This window comes from Carettochelys insculpta, chromosome 1 (assembly GCF_033958435.1).
Source record: "Carettochelys insculpta isolate YL-2023 chromosome 1, ASM3395843v1, whole genome shotgun sequence".
NCBI classification, from domain to species: domain Eukaryota; kingdom Metazoa; phylum Chordata; order Testudines; family Carettochelyidae; genus Carettochelys; species Carettochelys insculpta.
In genome coordinates this window covers 2,493,972-2,520,364 of record NC_134137.1, presented here as the reverse complement: position 1 = coordinate 2,520,364, position 26,393 = coordinate 2,493,972, and the positions used below count along the sequence as shown (strand labels likewise).

The following is a 26,393-nucleotide window of genomic DNA, read 5'->3' as shown; positions in this document are numbered from 1 at the left end:
AAAATGAGGTAAGCAGTGAGGTGGCAAAGTTTGCAGATGACACCAAGTTGTTCAGGACAGTCAAAACCAAAAGGGATTGTGAAGAACTTCAAAAAGATCTCAGCAAACTGAGTGATTGGGCAGCAAAATGGCAAATGAAATTTTATGTGGGTAAGTGTAAGGTCATGCACATTGGAAAAAAATAACCCAAATTACACGTACAACATGATGGGGTCAAATTTAGCTACGACACATCAGGAAAGCGATTTTAGAGTTATAGTGCATAGTTCTCTGAAGACATCCACGCAGTGTGCAGTGGCAGTTAGTCAAGCAAATAGGATGTTAGGAATTATTAAAAAAGGGATAGATAATAAGACAAAAGATATCGTACTTCCCCTATATAAAACTATGGTACGCCCACATCTTGAGTACTGCGTGCAGATGTGGTCTCCTCACCTCAAAAAAAAGATATATTGGCATTAGAAAAGGTTCAGAAAAGGGCGACTAAGATGATTAGGGGCTTGGAACGGGTCCCATATGGAGAAAGGCTAGAGAGACTGGGACTTTTCAGTCTGGAAAAGAGGCGATTGAGGGGTGATATGATAGAGGTATATAAAATTATGAATAGTGTGGAGAAAGTGAATATAGAAAAATTATTTACCTTTTCCCTTAATACAAGAACTAGGGGACACCAAATGAAATTGATGGGTGGTAGGTTCAAAACTAATAAAAGGAAATTTTTCTTCACACAGCGCACAGTCAACCTGTGGAAGTCCTTGCCCGAGGAGGCTGTGAAGGCCAGGACTCCATTAGGGTTTAAAAAAGAGCTCGATAAATTTTTGCAGGTTAGGTCCATAAATGGCTATTAGCCAGGGGTAAAGTATGGTGCCCTAGACCTCAGTACAAGGGCAGGAGATGGATGGCAGAAGGTAAATCACTTGATCATTGTCTTCTGTTGTCCTTCTCTGGGGCACCCGGCATTCTTATGTTCTTATGACAGGGGCTTGGGATGTGTGAGGAACAGCCTGAACTACCCTGGCATTCCAGTTATGGCTGTTCATGGCTCCCCCAGGCCAGAGCCTGGTGACATTTTATCTTTACTTTTTATACCCAATCATCAGTGCATCATGAATGTTTGCAGAGCAAAGAACACTCTGGAATGGGGACAACCTGGCTCCTGTCCTAAGGGATGTCAACAAGGTTGGTGGATGTTTCCGGTCGGAATCCTGGACCCAGACTTGTTGAGATTACAAGGACTTTACCTCCCAGGAATGTGCATGGGGAGTCCTGAGCATCAGGCAGTGCTCTGAATAAAAGGGGTGGGAGCGAGGGCTCAGGTACTTTCACTGGCCAATTTCCCCAGCGTGGTGTAAAAGCCAGGGGTGTTCTGCACAAGAGGCGACCGCCCCCTGTGTACAATAGCACTGGGAGCCCAGTGGGGAGCACAAGGCTCAGGCTGTGTCAGTGTGTCTTTCCATCAGAGCCGTTCAGTCCTGACCAGCCAATCACAGCAGGGGCTGGGGGAAGAACATCCCCCTGTGATAGAATGACTGCACCTGAGCTGGGAGCAGAGACCTCAGGCCCCATCAGCAAATACCACAGGACTGTACTTCCCCAAGTACAGTTTGTTGTAGCTCATTGCTTTGGGAGTGGGGACCTTTGTACCAGGAGCCAAGGCCCTGAGACTAGTTTCAGGCCAGCTCCCCAAGACTCTCCAATTGCCTCACCAAACACTTCCCAGGGCTTACCTTGGGTGCACTGCTGATGGCCCTGGTCAGAGATGCCCTTCAGACTGTTATTTGATGGGCTTCCAAAGCACTGCCCCTGCCTATCTGCTGAGCTACAGCATCCAGTCTCCCCCAGTGGCTGCAGAGTTGGGGTCACATCCCACAGCAGAGTCGCACAGACACTGAGGGCAGCTCAGCTCAGCTCAGCTCAGCTCTCCGAAGGCTCAGGCACAGACACATGATACATCTCCCAGCAGCACAGCCTCAGTGGGACCAGAACCCCATTTAAACCCAACTTACTCATAACTCATGGCCTTCCTGCTTAGGCCACTTCGGTGTGGGAAAAATGAATGAAAATGGACAGCGTCTTCTCAAACTTTGCACGTACCACAATCTGTGCATCACAAACACATTTTTCCAAACCAAGCCACAGCACAGAGTGTCATGGAGACACCCACACTCGCAACACTGGTATCAACTAGACATGGTCATCACTAGATGTGATAACCTCAAAAACGTCCTTCTGACACGCAGTTATCACAGTGCTGACTGCGATACAGATCACTCGCTAATTTGCTCTAAATTCAAGATGAGACCAAGAAGCTGCACCGCTCTAAACCAACTGGAAGGCCCTGCATTGATGCCAAAAAGAAAACAAACTCATAGAGACATGAAAAGTTCAGAGAGACCCTCGAGGAGAATCTGCGCAGCAGCCCTGGGGGTGCCGATGTGACATCGAGACGGCAGCATCTGAGGGATACAATTTACAACAGAGCCTTGTCGGTGTTTGGAAGAAGAGCTGGAAACACAAACGACTGGTTCGAAGCTAACTCCGATGAGATGATTCCAGCCATTGAAAAGAAGCGCGCTGCACTCCTGGAGCACAAACACTCACCAAGCCAGAGTACCCTGCAAGCGCTCAGAGCAGACAGAAAAACAGAACAGCAGACAGTCAGGTGCTGTGCCAACAACTACTGGCTCGAGCTATGCAGCAGCATCCCGACCAGTGTTGACTCTGATAATCTCAGGGGAATGTACAATAGCATCAAGAAGGCATGAGGACCCACCCAGAACAAGATGGCACCTCTGAAATCCAAATCTGGTGAAGTCATCGCTGACAAAGCCAAACAGATGGAGAGCTGGGTCGAGCACTACTGCGAGATGTACTCACTTGAGAACATTCTGGTTGATACAGCCCTCGATGCCGTCGAGATCCTACCAGTAATGGACGAACTGGCTCAGGAACCAAGTGTGGACAAACTGAAGACAGCCATCGACAGCATTGCGGTAGGAACGGCCCCTGGTCAGGATGGTATACCACCAGAGGTAATTAAGTGTGCCATGGACACCTTCCTGGAACTCCTACATGAGCTATTGTTCCTGTGCTGGAAAAAGGGGAGGTTCCACAGGATATGCGCGATGCTAACATTGTAACCTTGTATAAGAACAAAGGAGACAGAAGCAACTGCAACAATTACCATGGAATCTCCCTCCTAAGTATCACTAGTAAACTGGTCGCTTGCATCATCCCTGGCAGACTCCAGAAGATTGCTGAGAGGATGTATCTGAATCACAGTGCGCATTCCATGCAGAGAAATCTACGGTCGACATGGTCTTCTCTCTGAGGCAGCTGCAGGAGAAATGCAGGGAGCAGAGGAAGCCACTCTATATTGCCTTCATTGATCTGACCAAGGCCTTCACCTTGGTGAGCACGGATGGACTGTTCGAACTGCTCCACAAGATAGGCTGTCCATCACGGTTACTCAAGCTGATCCAGTCTTTCCACAAAGACATGAGAGGAACCATTCAATATGATGGCACATTATCGGATGTTTTCAGCATCAGGAGTGGTGTCAAACAAGGATGCATCCTTGCTCCAATGTTGTTCGGGATCTTCCCAGTCCTCCTGAAGCACGCCTTTGGATCCTCCACAGAGGGCATCTTTTTGCACACAAGATCTCATGGGAAACTGTTTAATCTTGCAAGGCTGAAAGCTAAACCTAAGGTGCCGGAAGTCCTCATCAGCGTTATGCTGTTTGCAGATGACACTGCTGTAGTGTCACACACAGAGGACCAGCTTCAGAAACTGCTGGATCAGTTCTCCAAAGTATGCAAGGACTTCTAGCTTTCCATCAGCCCAAAGAAGACAAACGTACTTGATCTGGACGTTGCTGAACTTCCATCAATCAGCATTGAAAACTATACATTAGAGGTTGTCCATGAGTTCCTTTACCTTGGGTCCACCATCACTGACACCCTGTTATTGGAGACTGAGCTAAATAGGAGGATCGGAAAAGCAGCCACAACTCTGTCCAGACGCACCAAGTGAGTGTGGAATAACATCAAGCTGTACACCCACACCAAAATGCAAGTCTACAGAGCTTGCATCCTCAGCACCCTCCTTTACGGCAGCGAGTCTTGGACTCTGCACGCCCGCAAGGAAAAAAGGCTGAACGTCTTCCACTTGCGCTGCCTCAGGCGCATCCTTGGAATATCATGGAAGGACAGAGTGTCCAACACCGCCGTCCTTGAGCAAGCTGGAATCCCAACCATGCACACCCTCCTCAGGCAGCGTCAGCTCCGCTGGCTTGGCCACGTCCACAGGATGAATTATGGAAGGATCCCAAAAGACATCCTTTATGGCGAGCTAGCCTCTGGCAAAAGACCTCTCGGATGCCCCCAGTTGCGCTACAAAGATGTTTGCAAGAGGGACCTCAGAGAGGTAGACATCGAGCTGGACAGTTGGGAGGAGCTGGCAGACGATCGCAGCAGATGGAGGCAGGAACTACACAAGGGCCTTCAGAAGGGTGAGATGAGGATCAGACAGCTAACAGAGGAGAAGCGAGCCCACAGAAAGCACAGTAAGGACCTACCAGACACCCACGACACATGCAACAGATGCAGCAAGGACTGCCAATCTCTTGTGGGTCTTCACAGTCACAGTGGATGCTGCAAATGGTGATCCCAGATGGAACTACGAAGGGCGCGATCCATAGTCTACGTAGACTGAAGGATGCTACTACTCTGCATAAAGGCTTTGTAGAGAGGGAGCTCATAAGTTGTTCACACTTTTGAGCAACCAGTAAGAGATACTGCCAGCTGTTGTCCCAACTCTTGGTATCGATTGTTTACACTGGGTTTAATAATGAAGAAAAGTGATTTTATTCAGTACAAAAGTGGTTGTTAGTGAGAGCAGACAGCTCAAAGGAAATAAAATTAAGCAAAACACCAGCTCAGCCCAACGCACTGAAAGACCTTGTTACAAGCCACAATTTCTCACCCTCATCCTTATTTCAGGTAAAGTCCTTCTCCGGCCAGAGATGTCCTTTCAGACCTGGGCCCAGCAGTTCTCCTCCACCCTTCACCTTACAGTCCTTTATTTACCCAGCTGTTTTCAAGAACCCTTTCCAGGTAGGGAGGCCCTCTGTAAAGTGAGCTGAAGACAATCATTTTGCTTTGCTTGCCTGACACAGAATTGCCCCTGGGCAGGAATCCTTTATTCAGTTTCCTAAACTGCCTGCAGAAAAGTACAAAATTCAGGCTGAATCCCAGCATGTAGTAGCACTGACACATGCCCTTGTAGCATGTCTGCAGGGTGCCAGTCCTCCCTTCCTCAACTCTCTCTTGCCATGTGGCTTCTAGCTTGTGTCTGTCCTCTTCCACCTTGTGCCTGGTGGGCTAGAAATAGGCTTTTCTCAACCTGAACACATTGATAATGAATCAACAATCGATATTCCTGGCTTCTGACACCAGAAAGGCACATGCACACAAATAGAGTAAACACGTTCGGGGGATTACAAGCTTTTCAATGATAGGTTACATGAAATACCTTGCATAAAGCGTATCTGAGTCAGTCATATTCATAGCCACAGGTCTATTTCCAGGAAGAGAAGCCAGGGTCACCAAAGGAATGAACTGATATCAGGCCATGTGTGCTCCTGCGTGAGCCGAGCAGTCATGCCCCGCCGAGCTTTCTTTGTTTCCCATAGAAAAAAAATGACATGGAAGAGGATGGGATTTTGTGTTCCCTGTGTGGAGTGGCTGGACTATGTCAAACCTGGCCCTGAAACCTCCCCTGGGTGCACGAATTTCAACTCCTCCCCAAGTTCCTGCACCCGTTGTCCTCAGCTTTAACGGGAGTGGTCATTGTATGGGGAGCAGCTCCCCCATCCGCCTATGCCCTGTGCATCCCGACCCCTTGCCAAGACTTAACAATACACCTAAAACCCTGCTACCCGTTCATACCCAAGCCCTGCCCCACTGAGCCTTGCCCCCTACAGCCGGAGTCCTCTGCATCCAACCCCCGAGCCCCCTAGCACAGAGTTCCCCCCACCGAGCTGCCTGCGCTCACACCGTGCTGTGTGAGCCCCTGCAGCATGACGAGGTGCCATAGCCAGACCTGCACGACACTGACGCCCATTCACCTCATTCGAACCCACCTCTCACCAAGCCCAACTCCCCAGGACCCCGATCCCCGACTCTGAGACCCCCACACTGAGACCCCCACAGCAAGACCCCCTCCCACTCGTGAGCCCCAACCACCCTCCCTGGAAGCCCCTATGGAATCCCACTGCCACTTCCCCTTGCACCCCCCTAACAAGCCGCTGTGCCCCCCACCTGGATCCCCACCCACTGAGCCAATTCACACGTTTCTCCTGTGGGAGCACGTCTGCCTGCCTCACACCAGGTGCACCAGACACAGAGGCAGGGCCCCAGGTGTCTCTGCGGCAGGCCCAGCTGTTGTGCTTTGTCAGGGTTGGGTACGTCCTCTCCACTGAGCCTATGTCCTGTGATGGGGGCTGGGGGAGGCTGCAGCGCAACCTCCCAGCATTGTGCAGCTAGTGGCCTCGTCTTCCACAAACAGGCTGGAGCCTCCAGTCTATTTTATCGACAAACAAAAGCTGCGAGGGTCTCGGAGCTGTTAATTTTTGGCCCAGAGTTTCAATGGTCGGTGCTGAACGCCATCAGGGGCAGCAGTAGTTGTGTTTTTCAGTCTCTGCGGCTGCCTCATTGCATTCGTCGGGTTCCTAATGGGAGTGTGGTTAAATGGTCAACTTGTCTCTGCTAAGTGTAGCCAGTTCTGAATGATTCCCAGCAAAGATTCCCTGGGCTCTTCTGACTAGTGCTGCACATAGTAGTAGTAGTTGTAGTAGGCATCCTTCAGTCTGCATAGAGTATGTATCACGCCCTTTAAAGTTTCAACTGAGGACTTCATTTACAGTGTCTATTGTGACTATAAAGACCCACACGAGAGTGACAGTCCTTGCTGCATCTCTTGCAGATGTAGTGGGTGTCTGGCAAATCCTTATTGTGCTTTCTGTGTGCTCGTTTCTCCTCTGCTAGCTGTCTCATCTTCAACTCGCCCTTCTGAAGGCCCTTGTGTAACCCCTGCCTCCATCTGCTGCGGTCGTCTGCTAGTTTTTCCCAGTTGTCCAGCTCGACGTCTACCCCTCTGAGATCTCTCTTGCAGACATCTTTGTAACGCAACTGGGGGCGTCCGGGAGGTCTTTTGCCAGAGGCTAGCTCACCATAAAGGATGTCTTTTGGAATCCTTCCATTGTTCATCCTGTGGACGTGGCCAAGCCAGCAGAGTCGACGCTGCCTGAGGAGGGTGTGCATGGTTGGGATTCCAGCTTACTCGAGGACGGCAGTGTTGGTCACTCTGTCCTTCCATGATATTCCAAGGATGCCCCTGAGGCACCGCAAGTGGAAGACGTTCAGCCTCTTTTCCTGGTGGGCATACAGGGTCCAAGTCTCGCTGCCATAAAGGAGGGTGCTGAGGATGCAGGCTCTGTAGACTTGCATTTTGGTGTGTGTGTACAGCTTGTTGTTATTCCACACTCTCTTGCTGAGTCTGAACAGAGTTGTGGCTGCTTTTCCGATCCTCTTATTTAGCTCAGTGTTCAACGACAGGGTGTCAGTGATGGTGGACCAGAGGTAAACAAACTCATGGACGACCTCTAACGTATAGTTGTCAATGCTGATTGATGGGGATTCAGCAACATCCTGACCGAGTACGTTCGTCTTCTTTAGGCTGATGGTAAGCCCAAAGTCCTTGCACGCTTTGGAGAACCAATCCAGCAGTTTTTGAAGCTGGTCTTCTGTGTGAGACACTACAGCAGCATCGTCTGCGAACAGCATGTTTCTGATGAGGGTTTCTCGCACCTTAGACTTAGCTTTCAGCCTTGCAAGGTTAAACAGTTTCCCTTCAGATCTTGTGTGCAGCAAGATGCCCTCTGTTGAGGACCCAAAGGCATGCTTCAGGAGGAGTGCGAAGAAGATCCCAAACAATGTCGGAGCAAGCAAGCATCCTTGTTTGACACCGCTCCTGATTCTGAAAGCATCCGATAATGCGCCGTCATATTGGATGGTTCCTCTCATGTTTTCGTGGAACGTCTGAATCATCTTCAGTAACTGTGGGGGACAGCCTATCTTGTGGAGCAGGTTGAACAGACCATCCCTGCTGACCAAGTCAAAGGCCTTGGTCAGGTCGATGAAGGCTATGTAGAGTGGCTTCCTCTGCTCCGTGCGCTTCTCCTGCAGCAGCCTTAGAGAGAAGACCATGTCAACGGTAGACCTCTCTGCGCGGAATCCGCACTGCGATTCGGGGTACACACTCTCAACAATCTTCTGGAGTCTGCCAAGGATGACCCGAGTGAACAGTTTACCAGTAACGCTTAGGAGGGAGATTCCATGGTAGTTGTTGCAGTCGCTTCTGTCTCCTTTGTTCTTATGCAATGTTACAATGTTCGCGTCACGCATATCCTGTGGAACCTCACCCTCTTTCCAGCACAGGCACAGTAGCTTATGCAGGGGTTCCAGGAGAGTGTCTGCGGCACACTTGATTACCTCTGGTGGTACCATCCTGACCAGGGGCCTTTCCTGCTGCAATGCTGTCGATGGCTCTCTTCAGTTCATCCACAGTCGGTTTTTGATCCAGTTCTTCCATTACTGGTAGGAGCTCGACGGCATCGAGGGCTGCATCAACCACAATGTTCTCGCATGAGTACAGCTCGGAGTAGTGCTCAACCCAGCGCTCCATCTGTTTGGCTTTGTCAGCGATGACTTCACCAGATTTGGATTTCAGAGGTGCCGTCTTGTTCTGGGTGGGTCCTAATGCCTTCCTCATACCCTCGTACATTCCTCTGAGATTACCAAAGGCAGCACAGGTCTGGATCCTGCTGCATAGCATAAGAACATAAGAACATAAGAATGGCCATACTGGGTCAGACCAAAGGTCCATCAAGCCCAGCATCCCATCTGCCGACGGTGGCCAATGCCAGGTGCCCCAGAGAAGGAGAACAGAAGACAAGTGATTTATCTCCTGCCATCCATCTCCTGCCCTTGTTATGAAGGCTAGGGCACCATACTTTATCCCTGGCTAATAGCCATTTATGGACCTGACCTGCAAAAGTTTATCAAGCTCTTTTTTAAACCCTAAGAGAGTCCTGGCCTTCACAGCCTCCTCGGGCAAGGAGTTCCACAGGTTGACTGTGCGCTGTGTGAAGAAAAATTTCCTTTTATTAGTTTTGAACCTACTACCCATCAATTTCATTTGGTGTCCCCTAGTTCTTGTATTATGGGAAAAGGTAAATAATTTTTCTATATTCACTTTCTCCACACCATTCATGATTTTATATACCTCTATCATATCGCCCCTCAATCGCCTCTTTTCCAAACTGAAAAGTCCCAGTCTCTCTAGCCTCTCCCCATATGGGACCCTTTCCAAGCCCCTAATCATCTTAGTCGCCCTTTTCTGAACCTTTTCTAATGCCAATATATCTTTTTTGAGGTGAGGAGACCACATCTGCACGCAGTACTCGAGATGTGGGCGTACCATAGTTTTATATAGGGGAAGTATGATATCTTTTGTCTTATTATCGATCCCTTTTTTAATAATTCCTAACATCCTATTTGCCTTACTAACTGCCGCTGCACACTGCGTGGATGTCTTCAGAGAACTATCCACTATAACTCCAAGATCCCTTTCCTGATCTGTCGTAGCTAAATTTGACCCCATCATGTAGTACGTGTAATTTGGGTTATTTTTTCCAACATGCATTACCTTACACTTACCCACATTAAATTTCATTTGCCATTTTGCTGCCCAATCACTCAGTTTGCTGAGATCTTTTTGTAGTTCTTCACAATCCCTTTTGCTTTTGACTGTCCTGAACAACTTGGTGTCATCTGCAAACTTGGCCACCTCACTGCTTACCTCATTTTCTAGATCATTGATGAACAAGTTGAACAGGATCGGTCCCAGGACTGAGCCCTGGGGAACACCACTAGTTACCCCCCTCCATTGTGAAAATTTACCATTTATTCCAACCCTTTGTTTTCTGTCTTTTAACCAATTCCCGATCCATGAAAGGACCTTTCCTCCTATCCCATGACCACCTAATTTACATAAAAGCCTTTGGTGTGGGACCGTGTCAAAGGCTTTCTGGAAATCTAGGTATATTATGTCCACTGGGTGCCCCTTGTCCGCATGTTTATTAACCCCTTCAAAGAATTCTAATAGATTAGACAGACACGACTTCCCTCTGCAGAAACCATGCTGACTTTTGCCCAACAATTCGTGCTCTTCTATGTGCCTTGCAATTTTACTCTTTACTAGTGTTTCTACTAATTTACCTGGTACTGATGTTAAACTTATCGGTCTATAATTGCCAGGATCTCCTCTAGAGCCTTTTTTAAATATTGGTGTTATATTGGCCGTCTTCCAGTCATTTGGTACCAAAGTGGATTTAAAGGATAGGTTACAAACCACTGTTAATAACTCCGCAATTTCACATTTGAGTTCTTTCAGAACCCTTGGGTGAATGCCATCTGGTCCTGGAGACTTGTTACTATTCAGCTTATCAATTAATTCCAAAACCTCCTCTAATGTCACTTCAATCTGAGTGAGTTCCTCAGATTTGTCGCCTAAAAAGGCTGGCTCAGATTTAGGAACCTCTGTATCATCTTCAGCCGTGAAGACTGAAGCAAAGAAATCATTTAATCGCTCCGCAATGGCACTGTCTTCCTTGATCGCTCCTTTTATATCTTTATCATCCAAGGGCCCCACTGCTTTTTTAGCAGGCTTCCTGCTTCTAATGTATTTAAAAAACATTTTACTATTGTTTTTTGAATTTTTGGCTAGCTGTTCCTCAAACTCTTTTTTGGCTTTTCTTACTACATTATGACAGTTAATTTGGGAGTGTTTATGTTCCTTTCTATTTTCCTCACTAGGATTTGACTTCCACTTTTTAAAAGCTGCCCTTTTCTCTCTCACTGCCTTTTTAACATGGCTGTTTAGCCATGGTGGTTCTTTGTTAGGTCTCTTACTGTGTTTTTTTATTTGGGGTATACATTTAAGTTGGGCCTCTAGTATGGTGTCTTTAAACAGTTTCCATGCAGCTTCCAGGGATTTTAGTTTAATTACTCTACCTTTTAGTTTCTGTTTAACTAGCTTCCTCATTTTAGTGTAATTCCCCTTTTTGAAATTAAATGCCAGAGTGTTTGACCGCTGCGGTGTTCTTCCCAACACAGGAATATTAAAAGTTATTATATTGTGGTCACTATTTCCAAGCGGTCCAGTAACAGTTACCTCTTGGACCAGATCCTGCGTTCCAGTCAAGACTAGATCGAGAATCGACTCTCCCCTTGTGGGTTCCTGTACTAGCTGCTCCAAGCAGCAGTCATTTAAGGCATCAAGAAATTTAATCTCTGAATCCCGTCCTGAGGTGACATGCACCCAATCAATATGGGGATAATTGAAATCTCCTATTATTACTGTGTTTTTTATTTTGATAGCCTCTCTAATCTCCCTTAACATTTCAGCATCACTATCACTGTCCTGGTTAGGTGGTCGGTAATATATTCCTAATGCCATATTCATATTAGAGGAATGAATTGTTATCCATAATGATTCTATGGAACATTTTGATTCCTTTAGGATTTTTACTTCATTTGATTCTATATTATCCTTCACATATAGTACCACTCCGCCACCCGCACGACCTCTTCTGTCTTTCCGATATAATTTATATCCCGGTATGATAGTGTCCCACTGATTGTCCTCATTCCACCATGTTTCTGAGATGCCTATTATGTCAACTTCCTCCTTTGATATGAGGTACTCCAGTTCACCCATCTTATTAGACAGACTCCTAGCATTAGTGTAAAAGCATGTTAGAAAACTACCACTATTTATATGTCCGCCTTTCACAGACGTGGTGGATTTTTTTATGCACGATTGTTTCACATCTGATCTTGCCCATATATTATTTCCCACGTTCCCTATCTGACTAACTTCTAGGGAATCCCTGTCTATGGAGCCTCGTGTAAGAGAAGTCTCCGTCCGATCCAGGTGCTCCCCCGCACCAATCGGCTTTCCCCCACCTCTTAGTTTAAAAACTGCTCTATGTCCTTTTTAATGTTTAATGCCAGCAGTCTGGATCCACCTTGATTTAGGTGGAGCCCATCCTTCCTGTATAGGCTCCCCCTACCCCAAAAGTGTCCCCAGTTCCTAATAAATCTAAACCCCTCTTCCCTACACCATCGTCTCATCCACGCATTGAGACTCTGAAGTTCTGCCTGTCTATCTGGCCCTGCGCGTGGAACTGGAAGCATTTCAGAGAATGCCACCAAAGATGTTCTGGATTTCAGTCTCTTTCCTAGTAACCTAAATTTGGCCTCCAGAACATCTCTTCTACCCTTCCCTATGTCATTGGTACCAACATGTACCACGACGACCGGCTCCTCCCCAGCACTGCCCATAAGTCTGTCTAGATGCCTCGAGAGATCCGCAACCTTCGCACCAGGCAGGCAAGTCACCATACGGTTCTCCCGGTCATCACAAACCCAACTATCTATATTTCTAATGATCGAATCCCCCACTACTAAAACCTGCTTCTTCCTAACAGCTGGCGCTCCCTCCCCCGGAGAAGTATCCTCGGCACGAGAGGATACAACATCACCCTCTGGAAGGAGGGTCCCAACTACGGGATGGTTTCCCTCTGCTCCCCTTGACTGCTCTCCTTCCCTGAGCCTTTCATCCTCCGTAACAGCCTCAGGACTGTCAGATTGGAGGTGGGACAGCCCTACTATGTCCCGGAAAGTCTCATCCACAAACACCTCTGCCTTCCTTAGCTCCTCCAGTTCAGCCACCCTGGCCTCCAAAGCACGCACTCGGTCTCTGAGGGCCAGGAGCTCCTTGCATCGAGCGCACACATACGCCACCCGCCCACAGGGTAGGTAGTCATACATACTGCACTCGACACAATAAACAGGATAGCCCCCACTCTGCTGCTGGGCTTCTGCCTCCATTTCCTACTCTAGTTATATATGAGGGTTAATTAAATGTTTCAGATAGAGGTTGTTATAAAGGATTTAGTTTAAGGGCAACAGAAGTAAGTCACTGGCTCCCTCCAAGCTCCCCCTCTAAACTCCCCTCTCCAAACTCCCTCCTGTTAGCACGCACCCTGGTTGCCAGCACCCGGTCGCAAAGCTCCCTGGTCGCTTACTAGCAGGTTTTAAGTGCTCGGCCTCCCTGATAGCTCCTCCCTCTGCCTACAGCTCAGCCAATCAGCACACGGTGTTTCAATTCAAACCTAATCAGCTTCCAACTGCCTGCCTGCCTGAGTACACGGCCTTTCAAAACAAACAAACAAACACTCAGCTCAGCACTCCAAACAAACAAACTCCAAACAAACACACAAGCCCAAAACCTCCAAATATAAGCAGCCACTTACCCCAAGGTGCTTTAGTTTGCTCCTTCCTTCTCCTCCTCCAGGAGAGCCTCTCCAAACTCCCTCCTGTTAGCACACACCCCGGTTACATAGCTGGAGCCAGTGGTTGTTGGCACAGCGCCTGGCTGTCTGCTGTACTGTTCTTCTGGCCTCTCTAAGTGCTTCCTGGGTACTCTGACTAGGTGAGCGTTTGTACTCCAGGAGTGCAGCGCGCTTCTTTTCAATGACTGGAATCATCTCATCAGAGTTAGCTTCGAACCAGTCGTTCGTGTTTCTAGCTCTTCTTCCAAACACTGAAAAGGCCATGTTGTAAACTGTATCCCTCAGATGTTGCCATTTGGATGTTGCATCGACACCCCCAGGGCCGCTGTGCAGATTTTCCTGGAGGGTCTCTCTGAACTTTTCAGCTTTCTCCGAGTTTGCCGTCTTTCTGGCGTCAATGCGGGGCCTTCCAGCAGGTTTAGAGCAGTACAGCTTCTTGGGTCTCAGCTTGAGCTTAATAACAACTCTCTAGCCATGTCTACACGTGCACGCTACTTCGAAGGAGTGACACTAACTTCGAAATAGCGCCCGTCACGGCTACACGCGCCGGGCGCTATTTCGAAGTTAACTTCGACGTCAGGCGGCGAGACGTCGAAGTCGCTAACCCCATGAGGGGATAGGAATAGTGCCCTACTTCGACGTTCAACGTCGAAGTAGGGACCGTGTAGTCGTTGCACATCCTGCAACTTCGAAATAGCGGGGTCCGCCATGGCGGCCATCAGCTGAGGGGTTGAGAGATGCTCTCTCTCCAGCCGCTGCGGGGCTCTATGGTCACCGTGGGCAGCAGCCCTTAGCCCAGGGCTTCTGGCTGCTGCTGCGGCAGGTGGGGATCCATGCTGCAGGCACAGGGTCCGCAACCAGTTGTCGGCTCCTTGGATCTCGTGTTGTTTAGTGCAACTGTGTCTGGGAGGGGCCCTTTGAGGGAGCTGCTTGCTGTTGAGTCCGCCCTGTGACCCTGTCTGCAGCTGTGCCTGGCACCCTTATTTCGATGTGTGCTACTTTGGCGTGTAGACGTTCCCTCGCAGCGCCTATTTCGATGTGGTGCTGTGCAACGTCGATGTTGAACGTCGACGTTGCCAGCCCTGGAGGACGTGTAGACGTCTATTTCGATGTTGGCTTCACGTGTAGACGTAGCCTCTGAGAATGGTTAACCAGCTAGTTATGCACCCACTGTATAGTGGCCCCATCTAAGTTGCTTTTACTTAGTTTGTGGATAAGAACATCATGTGAGACCATGTCAAATGCCTTACTAAAGTCTAGGTGTACCACATTCACCGCTTCTCCCAATGACTGGATCAATCCCAGTCTCCACCGGATAGCCACTGACTGCTACACTTACCTACATGCTTCTAGCTTCCATCCTGCACACACCACATGATCCATCCGCGCAAGCTCTGTGATTCAATCACATTTGCTCTGATCCTACTGACAGAGACCAAAAACTACAAGATCCCTGCCAAACACTCATAAACTTTAATTACCCACCAGGAGAAGTAAAAAAACAAATTGAGAGGGTCAGACAAATACCCAGAAACCAGCTACTCTCAGATAGACCCAAAAAGCCAAGAACAGAAGACCACTTCTTATTACCTACAGCCCCCAACTCAAACCACTTCAGCGTATCATTAAAGACCTACAACCTTTCCTAAATCATGATGCCACGCTCCAGAAGGCCCCCGGTGACAGGACTGTTCTCTCCTATGGAAAACCTCCCAACCTTATGAGGATCCTCACTAGCAATCACAGGCTATACTACAATAATACTAATCCTGGAACTTCTTGCAACAAGCCCTGTTGCCAGCTCTGTCCACATATCTATTCTGGAGATACTGTCACTGGACCTAACAACTTTAATTACAGAATCACAGGCACATTCTCCTGTTCCTCAACTGGAGTCACATTTGCCATCATGTGCCAGCAATGCCCACACATTGTGTGTACTGGACAAACTGCAAACACTCTCTCCAAAGAATTAATGGACACAGAGGAGACATCAAAAGTCTCCAAATGCACGAACCTGTCAGCCAGCACTTTAATGCAGGGGGACATTCTGTTGAAGGCCTGAAAGTCTGTGTTCCGGAGAAAAGAGACTTTAACAACTGTCTACAGAGAGCATGTTCGGAACTAGCATTTTTATTGAAATCTGACACATTAACACATGGTTTAAATGGGGACAACAGTTACCTGACCCATTATAAGAACTCTTGCACATACTTTGATGTTTAACCTAAAACTTAACTTCCCCACCCCGACCCTCCTCTTTCTGCTTTTCCATCTGATTTGCCAACTTTGGTAACAATTTTTCTGATTTGTCAACCTTGGTAAAAATTTTCGGACCTCTGTGCTTTATATATGGAGTCTGTTCTGGTATGGCTATGATCTGAAGAAGAGGGTCTGTCCCAGGAAAACTAATCACCTAACAAATTATTTTGTTAGTCTTTAGAGTGCTACATGACAACTATTTTCTTCCACAAGACTTGTTACCTTGTTCACAAAAAGCCACCAGATTGGTTAGGCATGGCTTGCTCTTTACAAATCCATGCTGGCAGTTACCTATCACCTTAATTTCTTCCAGATGTTTCCAGATGAATTCCTTAATTATTTCCTCCATTATCTTTCCCAGCACAGAAGTTAAACTTATTGCTCTGCAGTATCCTAGATTGTTCTTTATTCCCTTTTTACAGATGGGCACTACCCTTTTCCAGTCTTCGGGAATCTCTCCTAACTTCCAGGACTTTTGAAAGATGATAGCTAGAGGCTGAGAAACCTCCTCTATCTGCTCCTTGAGTATTCCAGGATGCGTTTAATCAGGCCCTGACTACTTGCAGGCATCTAATTTTTTCCAAATAATATTTAACTTGTTTTTTTTTTTTTTTTTTTATTTTATCCTGTAAACCTGTTGTTAATATCTCCCATGATGGTGATTCTACAACCTCCCAAGGCAATTTATTCAGATACTTCAGCACCTTGACAGTTAGGATTTTTTCCTAAGGTCGATTTAAACCACGCTTGTTTCAATTTAAGCCCATTGTTTCTTGTCCTGTAATCAGAAGATAAGGAGAATAATTTTTCTCTCTCCTTTTTGTAACATCCTGTTGGGTACATGACAGGGAGGAAGTCAGGACTCCTGAGTTGCCTCTGTCATTTGAGATGTTACCTCAGCAACTCACATCTCCCCGTGTCTCACTTTAAAAAGGGGACAGGCTCCCAGACATCATTTGCTGGGGGTTTGGCAGCTCCTTCAGTGAAAGATGTTGCAGGTATGATGATAGTTACTGATGAGAATTACTGGTTTGTGATCTGAAAGCAACAGTCGGTTGTGCCTTAGTATCTTCCCTCAGTCATCTTTCTCTGTGTCTGTCTACCATCTACTCATCATCCTGGGCATTTCCAGTGTATTGGGCTCTGCAGAGACCTAAGAATTGTCCCCAGGATTTCCCATTAACAATGTTCATTTTTAAATATAAACAAATACACAGAACAGCCAATTATACCTTTACTGAGCACAGAGTGTAGAAATTCTCATCTGACTTTGGGAAGACCTCTTAATTGCTGTTTACTCCTAAAGACAGAGGAAGAGCACAGAACCACAGGCAAGAATACAGAATTATTTGCGAGTGTATCGCTTGTTTCCAGCCTGTTTACAAGCAGATGCTCACTTTTCCCTAGAGGCTGAGTGAACCTCACTGGGGACTGCACAGAGCTGTTTTATAAACTTCTGTCTGCTCTCATCATTGTCTATTGCTGCAGATGCTGGGGTGAGCGAGGTGTGGGGCACAGCTACCTCTGTGGGATTCCTAGGTAGGTTCACAAGTATCTCTCGTTTACTTTGGGGCTCACCTGCTTGACAACCCCAGTGCAATGTGCATATGTTGGGACAGAGAGTAAATCTGTGGTCCTTCATGTTCTGCAGAGCCATTACACATGCCAGGGCCCCTGCCCTGAAGAATGAGATTTCTCCAGTAACACTGGCCATAAGGTCCCCCTTTGCTGTCCCCCGTGGCTGGATGATGGCAGGGTTTCAGTGGCAGAGAGGATCCCTTGGGAGGAAAAATGTTAGCAGACTCGTAGTACAATGCCAAATTCTGAGGCCATGTTAATGCTGAGGAACTGTCACTTTCTGCTTTCTCACCCAAGATCTCTGGCTGCGAACACAGAGTTGGTGAGAAGAGTTCTGACCTTATTTTATTTTGCAGGCTTCTGACTCCAGTCTTTGGTCCTTCCTCTGCCTTTTTTTTTTTCTTTTTTTGTTAGCTTACAGAGCCCATTATTATAATTTAAGATAATTAACATATGTTCCTCAGGCTTCTCACTGTCAGGCATTTATGACCTCCTGAAGCCTCTTCCGGTTCCATGGGATGTATGTTTCTAAAATGTTCGTGGTTGTCCACAGTAACCCCTAAATCATTCTTATCGTCCCTGCATTCCACAGTACAGTGCTGAAGAACACGGGTTGGGCCTGTGTTCCCTGTTCTGAGAGGGCAACTCTGCATTTGACTAAAATAAAACATCTTATTTCCATTGCCCCATGTCAACAAATATTCCAGATCCTTTAACATATTTACCCTGTTCTGCTCAACATAGTCTCTCTGCCCATTTTTGGGTCACCCACAAATTGTGTCAGTCGGAGTTTTCTATTTCCCACAAGGTCATTCATGAAAATATTGAATAGCTTCACACTTAGAACTAATCTCTGCAACTCACCACTTGGACTAGCCCCATTCCCTGTCCATGGCCCCTTCATATCTTCTTTCTGAGATCTCTCAGCTTGTTTAAGTACATTTAATGGCTGCACTACTGAAATTGTAATATGTTTGTCTCAGCTGAATGTTGTGAACTCATGTTCCGCAGAGAACTCAGAGTCTGTTGCATTTTGCTGGTTCCCTTGATGAAATAAATCTCCAGGAAAGGAGATTTGCCCCACTGCCTGGCAGGTATCCTGGGAAGGAGCAAGGCTAAGGGAGTAAACCCTGACAGAAAATCCGGAGGAGAGTCCTCAGGCGGTTCTGTGCCAGCTTCTGGCATTGATCCGGCAACTCCTACATCTGAGCTGGTACCAGACGTAGGGGTTATCCTCTCCTTTGGACTATATCAGTAAAGCCGAGAGGGGGGCCCTGGCGTCTGGGCAGCCCAGGGTCCCAAAAAAATAAGAAATTGCCCAGGCTCGCGCCTGGAGAGGTACTCCAACATCGCTTAACAACATTGAACCAACATGGGAGATAACAGATACCGGTTATAAGCTCTTGCTCGATTGGCGTACAGAACGAGCGCCAGGGGTTGCCTTCGATGGTGGGAGAGATCATCGCATCTCACTGGACAGTCACCGCCCGCCTCAAGCTGGGCAGCCCCCAGCCAGTAGGGTACTGTCCCGCCACAGTTACCTGCCAGACACCCACTACACATGCAACAGATGCACCAAGGACTGTCACTCTCATGTGGGCCTTCACAGTCACAGTCGCCCCTGCAAATGATGATGCCAAATAGAAATATGAAGGGCAAGATCCATAGTCTACATGGACTGAAGGATGCTGCTACTACCAGGAAAGCAAGAAATCAGGGTTGCTTGACATCATTTGTTTTCTAGAAACCATCTTGTTGATTGACATTACCTGTATTCCTAGACTGAGTTTTAACTAATAACATGCCTCCTTCTCCACTGTTTCCTGCCTTTGCCAGATCTTGTTTTATTTTTAACATTTCTTTTTTTTTAAACCCTCTCCAAGGGGTAGCTGTGTTAGTCTGTAGCTTCATAGAATCATAGAAGAGTAGGACTGAAAGGGAACTTGAGAGGCCATCGAGTCCAGCCCCCTGCCCTCATGGCAGTACCAAGCATTTTTAGACCATCCCTGAAAGCCATCTGTCTAACCTCTTCTTAAATAGCTCCAGTGATGTATATTCTACCACCTCCCTTGGCAATTCCTTCCAGTGTTTGATCACCCTGACAGTTAGGAACTTTTTCCTAATGTCCAACCTGGACCTCCCCTGTGGCAATTTAAGTTCATTGCCTCTTGTTCTATCCTCAGAGGCAAGGAAGAACAAGTTCCCTCCCTCTGCCTTATGACTCCCTTATAAATACCTGAAAACTGCTATCATGTCCCCCCTCAATCTTCTCTTTTCCAAACTAAACAAGCCCAATTCTTTCAGCCTTTCTTCATAGGTTATGTTCTCTAGACCTTTGATCATTCTTGTCACTCTTTTCTGGACCCTCTCTAATTTCTCCACATCTTTCTTGAACTGACTTGCCCGGAACTGGACACAATACTCCAGCTGAGGCCTAACCAGCGCAGAGTAGAGCGGGAGAATGACTTCTCGTGTCTTGTTCACAACACACCTGTTAATACATCCTAGAATCATGTTTGCCTTTTTCGCAACAGCATCACACTGTTGACTCACATTTAGCTTGTGGTCCACTATAACCCCTAGGTCCCTTTCTGCTGTACTCATTCCTAGGCAGTCCTTTCCCATTCTGTACGTGTGACACTGATTGTTCCTTCCTAAGTGAAGCACTTTGCATTTGTCCTTTTTAAACTTCATCCTGTTAACCTCAGCCCATTTCTCCAGTTTATACAGATCCTTTTGAATTATGACCCTATCCTCCAAAGAAGTTGCAACCCCTCCCAGCTTGGTATCATCTGCAAACTTAATAAGTGTACTTTCTATGTCAATATCTAAATCGTTTATGAAGCTATTGAACAGAACCGGTCCTAAAACAGACCCCTGCGGAACCCCACTGTAAAGGGCGCAATCCATAGTCTATGCAGACTGAAGGATGCCTACCATTGATAAGTATATTATGTGAGACTGTGTCAAATGCTTTACGGAAGTCTAGGTATACCACATCCAGCGCTTCTCCCTTATCCACAAGACTTGTTATTCTATCAAAAAAAGCTATTAGATTGGTTTGACATGATCTGTTTTTAACAAAACCATGCTGGCTGTTCCCAATCACCTTACCACCTTCCAAATAGCATTCTCTAAGTCAGGCATTCCTTCAGATTTCTCAGTGAAGACCGAAACAAAGAAATCAATAAATAATAAATAATAAGAAAACAAAGAAATCATTAAAAAATAAATAATAAACATTCCTATAATATGTTAGTGACAAATAGATTTATTAGGTCATGAGCTTTCATGGGTAAAACCCACTTCTTCGGATAAAAAGGGAGTAAAAAATTGAATCCATGGTTTATACAGTGGGGGCGGAAGCAGTGTTTGGGGGTTGGGGAGCAGTGGGGAAGTGTGACCTGTCACTGGGAGGACCAGTTGATGAACCAAATTAAGTAGCATGTGTCCCATTCCTGTGAATATTCCTAACTCTGTCTACTTTTAACACAAAACTATCCAGTATTTGCTTTTGTTCTTTCATTTGTTTTCCCTCTGCTTCTGCCTGATTGCGTACATGTGGTTCACAATAAAACGTGTGTCTGATTAGTCACTTAGTGACTCTGGTGTTTGTACTTCTAAGTTTCTACTGTAGATGCTGTTTCACACCTTTCTTGAAGACTAATGCCCTGGGCAATGTGGATGTCTTCGAGTATGTCTACATAGCAGCCTTATTTCAATATAAGCTATTCCAGAGAGCTATTCTGAAACAGCTTTTTTAGAAATAACACAGCTACACATAAAAGCCAAGTCTACACTGGGCCAAAATTTCGAAAGGCCATGCTAATGGCCAAATCAGAGACTACTAATGAGGCACGGAAATGAATATTCAGCAGCTCATTAGCATGCTGCCGGACGCAGCATTTCGAAAGAGCCACGTTTTGATCACGTGTGCCTTGTCTACGCAGGGCCCTTTTTGAAAGGGCCCCGCAAACATGGAAATCCCCTTATTCCTATCAGATGATTTCCATGTTTGCAGGGTCCTTTCGAAAAGGGCCCTGTGTAGATGAGCCACACATTATAAAAACGTGGCACTTTCCAAATGCTGTGGCCAGCAGCTTGCTCATGAGGTGCTGAATATTCATTTCAGCGTCTCTTTAGTATTTTCCGATTTGGCCATTAGCATGGCCCTTTCGAAATTTTGGCCAAGTGCAGTCACATCCAAAAGGCATTTCAAACCTAGCACTTACCTATTTTGAAATACAGTATCTATCTGTCTATCAATGCAGCCTATTTTGTAATAAAGCCATTGGATTCATTATGGCCTATTTCAAAATAGGCTCTACTCACTGTCTTAACAGAACCTATTTCAAAATATCAATAGTCGCCATTCCTCATAGAAGTTACATCTACACTACCCCTGCATGTTTGAAAGGGGCATGTTACTGAGAGAGTTTGGAAGATGCTAACGAGGTGCTGAAATGGATACTCAGTGCCTCATTAGCTTAATGGTGGCTGCGCACAATTTGAAAGTGCCGCTTTTGTAATGCATGCTGCTCTTGTAGTCAGAGTTTGTTCGAGAGGACACCCCGACTTCAAAAGCTCCTTCTTCCCATTTTGTTTTAGCAAGAAGGGGCTTTTGAAGTCAGGGGGATCCTGTGGAAAGGATTCCATCTACAAGGGCAGTGTGCATTCTGAAAGTGGCACTTCAAAGTACCGGAGGGTTAGCCGCAGCTACACGTGAGCCGGAACTTCAAAGTTAACACTCAGGAGTTGTTGCGGGGGAGAATTAGCTTAATGGAGAGCTGCATAAGCAGCGCAGCACTTCATTAATCATCTCCCAACACCCTACTTACCATGCGCCCTTTGAGGTGGGGAGGTAGTGTAGACACAGCCCTTGTGTCCCCTGGCTTCTCTTATCAGTATGATACACTCTATAACTTCCCTAGGCTTTCATTTATTTTCATGCCTGCTTTCCCCTCCCCTCTGAACCAGGACAGAATTTTAGCCACCATGACCGTGGCCACATCTGTGGGATTGTGACCACTTGGGAAGCTTGGCCATTATTATTAAACAATTCCCAACTGACATTCACAATTTTCTGATTCAGTTCTTCCTCCCACTTCTTTGGCTCATAGTTATCAGACTGTGAAAGTGGCCCAGTTTTGTTACCAAATTTATCCATCGCTGCTCTGGAATGTCCTGAGTTAGAACAACACTTTCTAAGCTAGCAAGGTTTAGAAATTTCCAGGGTGTTGTAGTTCCATCATTACCTCCAGTCTGGCCCTATTCATGGCTTCACTTTTCCTGGTGGGAAAGTCTCTTGCTCCGGAGCTCCTACTCTCTCTGGAGGCCTCCCTAGATTACAGCGATTCTCATCTCAGCCGATGGCTTCACTTTCTTCGCGTAATAGTTTCTCTTTCTGCAAAGTCTCTCTTTGTCTCTTACATGCTGTTTAGATGAGTAGCACTTACAAAAGAAAGAAAGGTGAGCAGTAATGTACAGACCCTTGATTTCAAAAGAGCAGACTCAGACTCCCTGAGAATACTGATGGGAAGAATACTCTGAGAAAAGAAGATCAAGGGAAAATGAGTTCAGCAGAACTGACAATATTTTAAAGAAGTCTTGCTGAAGGCACGGGAACAAACCATCCCACTACAGGAAACACAAATGTGGTAGGCAACCAGCTTGGCTTAACAGGGAAATCCTTGGTCAGCTTAAGCTAAAAACGAATGTGTATAAAAAGTAGAAACTTGTACAGATGACTAAGGAGGAGTATAAATATATGGCTGGAAAATGCCAGGCACTAATCAGGACAGCAAAGGCACAATTGGAACTGCAGCTGGCAAGGGATGTGAATGTAACAGGAAGGGTTTCTGGGGGCATGTTAACAATAAGAGGGTTCTCAGATAAGGTGTGAGGCCATTACTGGATGAGAGAGGTAACCCAGTGACAGGTGATGTAAGAAAAGCTGAAATACTCAATTTTTTTTTGTTTTGTTTTTGCCTGAGTCGCCCTGCGCAAGAACAGCTCCCACACCGTGGTGCTAGACAATACAGTGTGGGAAGGAGGAGGGAAGCCTTTGGTGGGAAAGGAATGAGTAAAAAGCTACATAGAAAAAATTAGACGTACACAAATCCATGGGTCTGTATTTAGTGCACCTAAGGGGACTGAAGGACTTGGCAAATGTCATTGCTGTTCCTTTGGCCATTATCTTTTAAGACTCTTGGAGATTGGGAGAGATCCCAGATGACTGGAGAAAGGGAAATGTAGTGCCCGTCTTTAGAAAAGGAAAGAAGGACGATCCAGGGAACTATACACCGGTCAGCCTTACATCAGTGCTTGGGAAAATAATGGAGGGGATCCTCAAGAAATCTATTTTGGAGCACTTGGAAGAGGGGAAAGTGATCAAAAGCAGTCAACATGGATTCACTAACAGCAAATCATGCCTGACGAATTGGATTAGCTTCTATGAGGAGGTTAACAGGCTCTATGAACATAGGGAAGTCAGTGGATGTGATATACCTTGACTTCAGCAAATGTTTTGATACAGTCTCCACAACATTCTTGCCCATAAATTAAGGAAGTATGGATTAGATCCATGGATTGTAAGATGAATACAAAGCAGGCTTGATGGTTGGGCTACTGCTCAATGGCTCAATGTCTGGATGGTGGTCAGTTTCACATGGAGTGTCGCGAGGCTCAGTTCTGTGGCTGGTGTTGTTTAACATCTTTATTAATGACTTGGATGAGGGCCTGGACTGCACCCTCAGCAAATTGTGGACAACACTAAACTAGGAAGACAGGTAGATATGGTGGAGGGTAGAACTAGGATCCATAGTGACCTGGATAAATTGGAGGATTGGGCCAAAAGAAATCTGATGCAGTTCAACAAGGGGAAGTGTAGAGTCCTGCATTTGGGACAGAAAAATCCCAAGCATTGTCACTGGCTGAGGACTGACTGGCTAAGCAGATGTACAGCAGAAAGAGACCTAGGGATTATGGTGGAGGAAAGGATGAACATGTGTAAACATTGTGCCCTTGTAGCCAAAAAATCTAACGGTATATTAGGGCACATTAGGAGGAGCATTTTGAGCGGATCTAGTGAGATTGTTGTTCCCCTCTGCTTGCCACTGGTGAGGACACATCTGGAATATTGTGTCCTGTTTGGGGCCCCCAGTATAAAAAGGTTGTGGATGTGCTGGAGTAGGCTCGGCGGAGGGAAACAAAAATGATTAAGGGGATGGAGCACAAGACCTATGAGAAGACGCTGAGGGATTTGGGCTTGTTTAGTTTATAGAACAGAAGACTAAGGGGAGATTTAATAGCAGCCTTCAACTTCCTGAAGGGGAGCTCTAAAGAGGATGATGAGAAACTGTTCTCAGTGGTGTCAGAAGCAGAACAAGGAGCAATGGTCTGAAGTTACAGGAGAGGAGTAGATTGGATATTAACAAAAACTACTTCACCAGGCGGGTGGTGAAGCACTGGAATGTGTTGCCTAGAGAGGTGGTGAATTCTCCAACCCCGGAGGTTTAAGTCCCAGCTCAACAAGACCGTGGCTGGGATGACTTAGTTGGGGTTGATCCTGCTTCAAGAAGGGTGCTGGACTAAAAGATCTCCTGAGGTCCCTTGCAGCCCTATGATTCTATGAATCCTTATCCACTGTAAGCTGCACTACTTTTTCTTGCAGGGAGCTTCTGTATGAGACATGAGGGGATCAGCAGCTCTTGGAGATGTCACAGTTCAATTACACCTACTCCCGCCATGCCACATTCACTCTGCTGGGCATTCCCGGGCTAGAAGCTTCACATCTCTGGATCTCCATTCCCTTCTGTGCTATGTACATCATTACACTGTTGGGAAACATCACCATCCTAGTCATTGTCCAAAGAGAGCCCAGCCTGCACCAGCCCATGTTCTACTTGCTGTGTGTGCTCTCAGCCGCTGACCTGGGCCTCTCCACAGCTACCGTGCCTCGAATGCTGGGTATTTTCTGGTTCAATCTCAGAGAGATCAGCTTTGGGGGCTGCCTCATCCAGATGTACTTCATTCACACATTTACAGGGATGGAGTCAGCCACTCTTCTGGTCATGGCCTTTGACAGATACGTGGCCATCTGTGACCCTCTCAGATACACCATGATCTTGGCACAGAAGAGAATTGTACTGATAGGCCTAGCAATTATACTGAGGCCTGGAGTCCTCATTGTCCCCATGATTATCCTTGTTGATCAGTTACCATTCTGTAGTGCCCCGGTCCTTGCCCATTCCTATTGTGAGCATATGGGCATTGCCAAGCTGGCCTGTGCAGACATTAGGGCCAACAGAGAGTATGACTTGTTTTTAGTTGCCCTTTTAGTGATGGATTTGATCATGATTTTCTTGTCCTATATTCGTATTCTCCAGGCCGTCTTCCAGCTCCCTTCCAAAGACGCGCGCCTCAAGGCTTTGAGCACCTGTGGTTCCCACATGGGTGTGATGGTTGTATTTTACACCCCGGTGCTTTTTTCGTACCTCACGCACAGGTTTGGCCAGCAGATCCCCCGATCTGCCCACATTCTGGTTGCCAGTTTCCATATGCTCCTGCCCCCAATGCTGAACCCCATCATTTATGGGGTGAGGGCAAAGGAGATCCGGGAGAGGGTGCTGAGAATAGTCTCCAGAAGAAGGCCTACTCACCCCTGTTTCTGCTGATCGGGGAAGACTCTAATACATCTTCTCATGTCCCAAAGCAATGTCTGTCTGAGGCCTCTGAACCTGAACTGCACGGTGGGGTGTTAGGCTAAGCCTGCCAGATGCAGTGACATCTTCTCACCTTGACAGAAGCAGATTGGTCATCAGGAGTAATGGTCAGAAGTTGAAGAGGGAAAGGTGTAGGCTAGATATTAGGAAAAACTACTTCACCACGCGGGTGGTAAAGCATTGGAATGCGTTGCCTAGAGAGGTGGTGGTGGATTCTCCATGCCTTGAGCTTTTTAAGTCCCGGCTGGACAAGGTCCTGGCTGGGATGACTTGGTGGGGGTTGATCCTGCTTGAAGGAGGGGGCTGGACTAGATGACCTCCTGAGGTCCCTTCCAGCCCTGTGATTC

General features: G+C 46.8%; 1 protein-coding gene across 1 annotated transcript; it reads left to right on the top strand.

Annotated features, from left to right (window-relative positions):
• Positions 1 to 25,038: 25,038 nt before the first annotated feature.
• On the top strand, positions 25,039 to 25,998 carry LOC142007167 (olfactory receptor 52E8-like). The gene has a single exon (XM_074983720.1). The coding sequence runs from the start codon at positions 25,039 to 25,041 to the stop codon at positions 25,996 to 25,998; it is 960 nt and encodes a 319-aa protein (XP_074839821.1).
• The last annotated feature ends 395 nt before the right edge of the window (positions 25,999 to 26,393 follow it).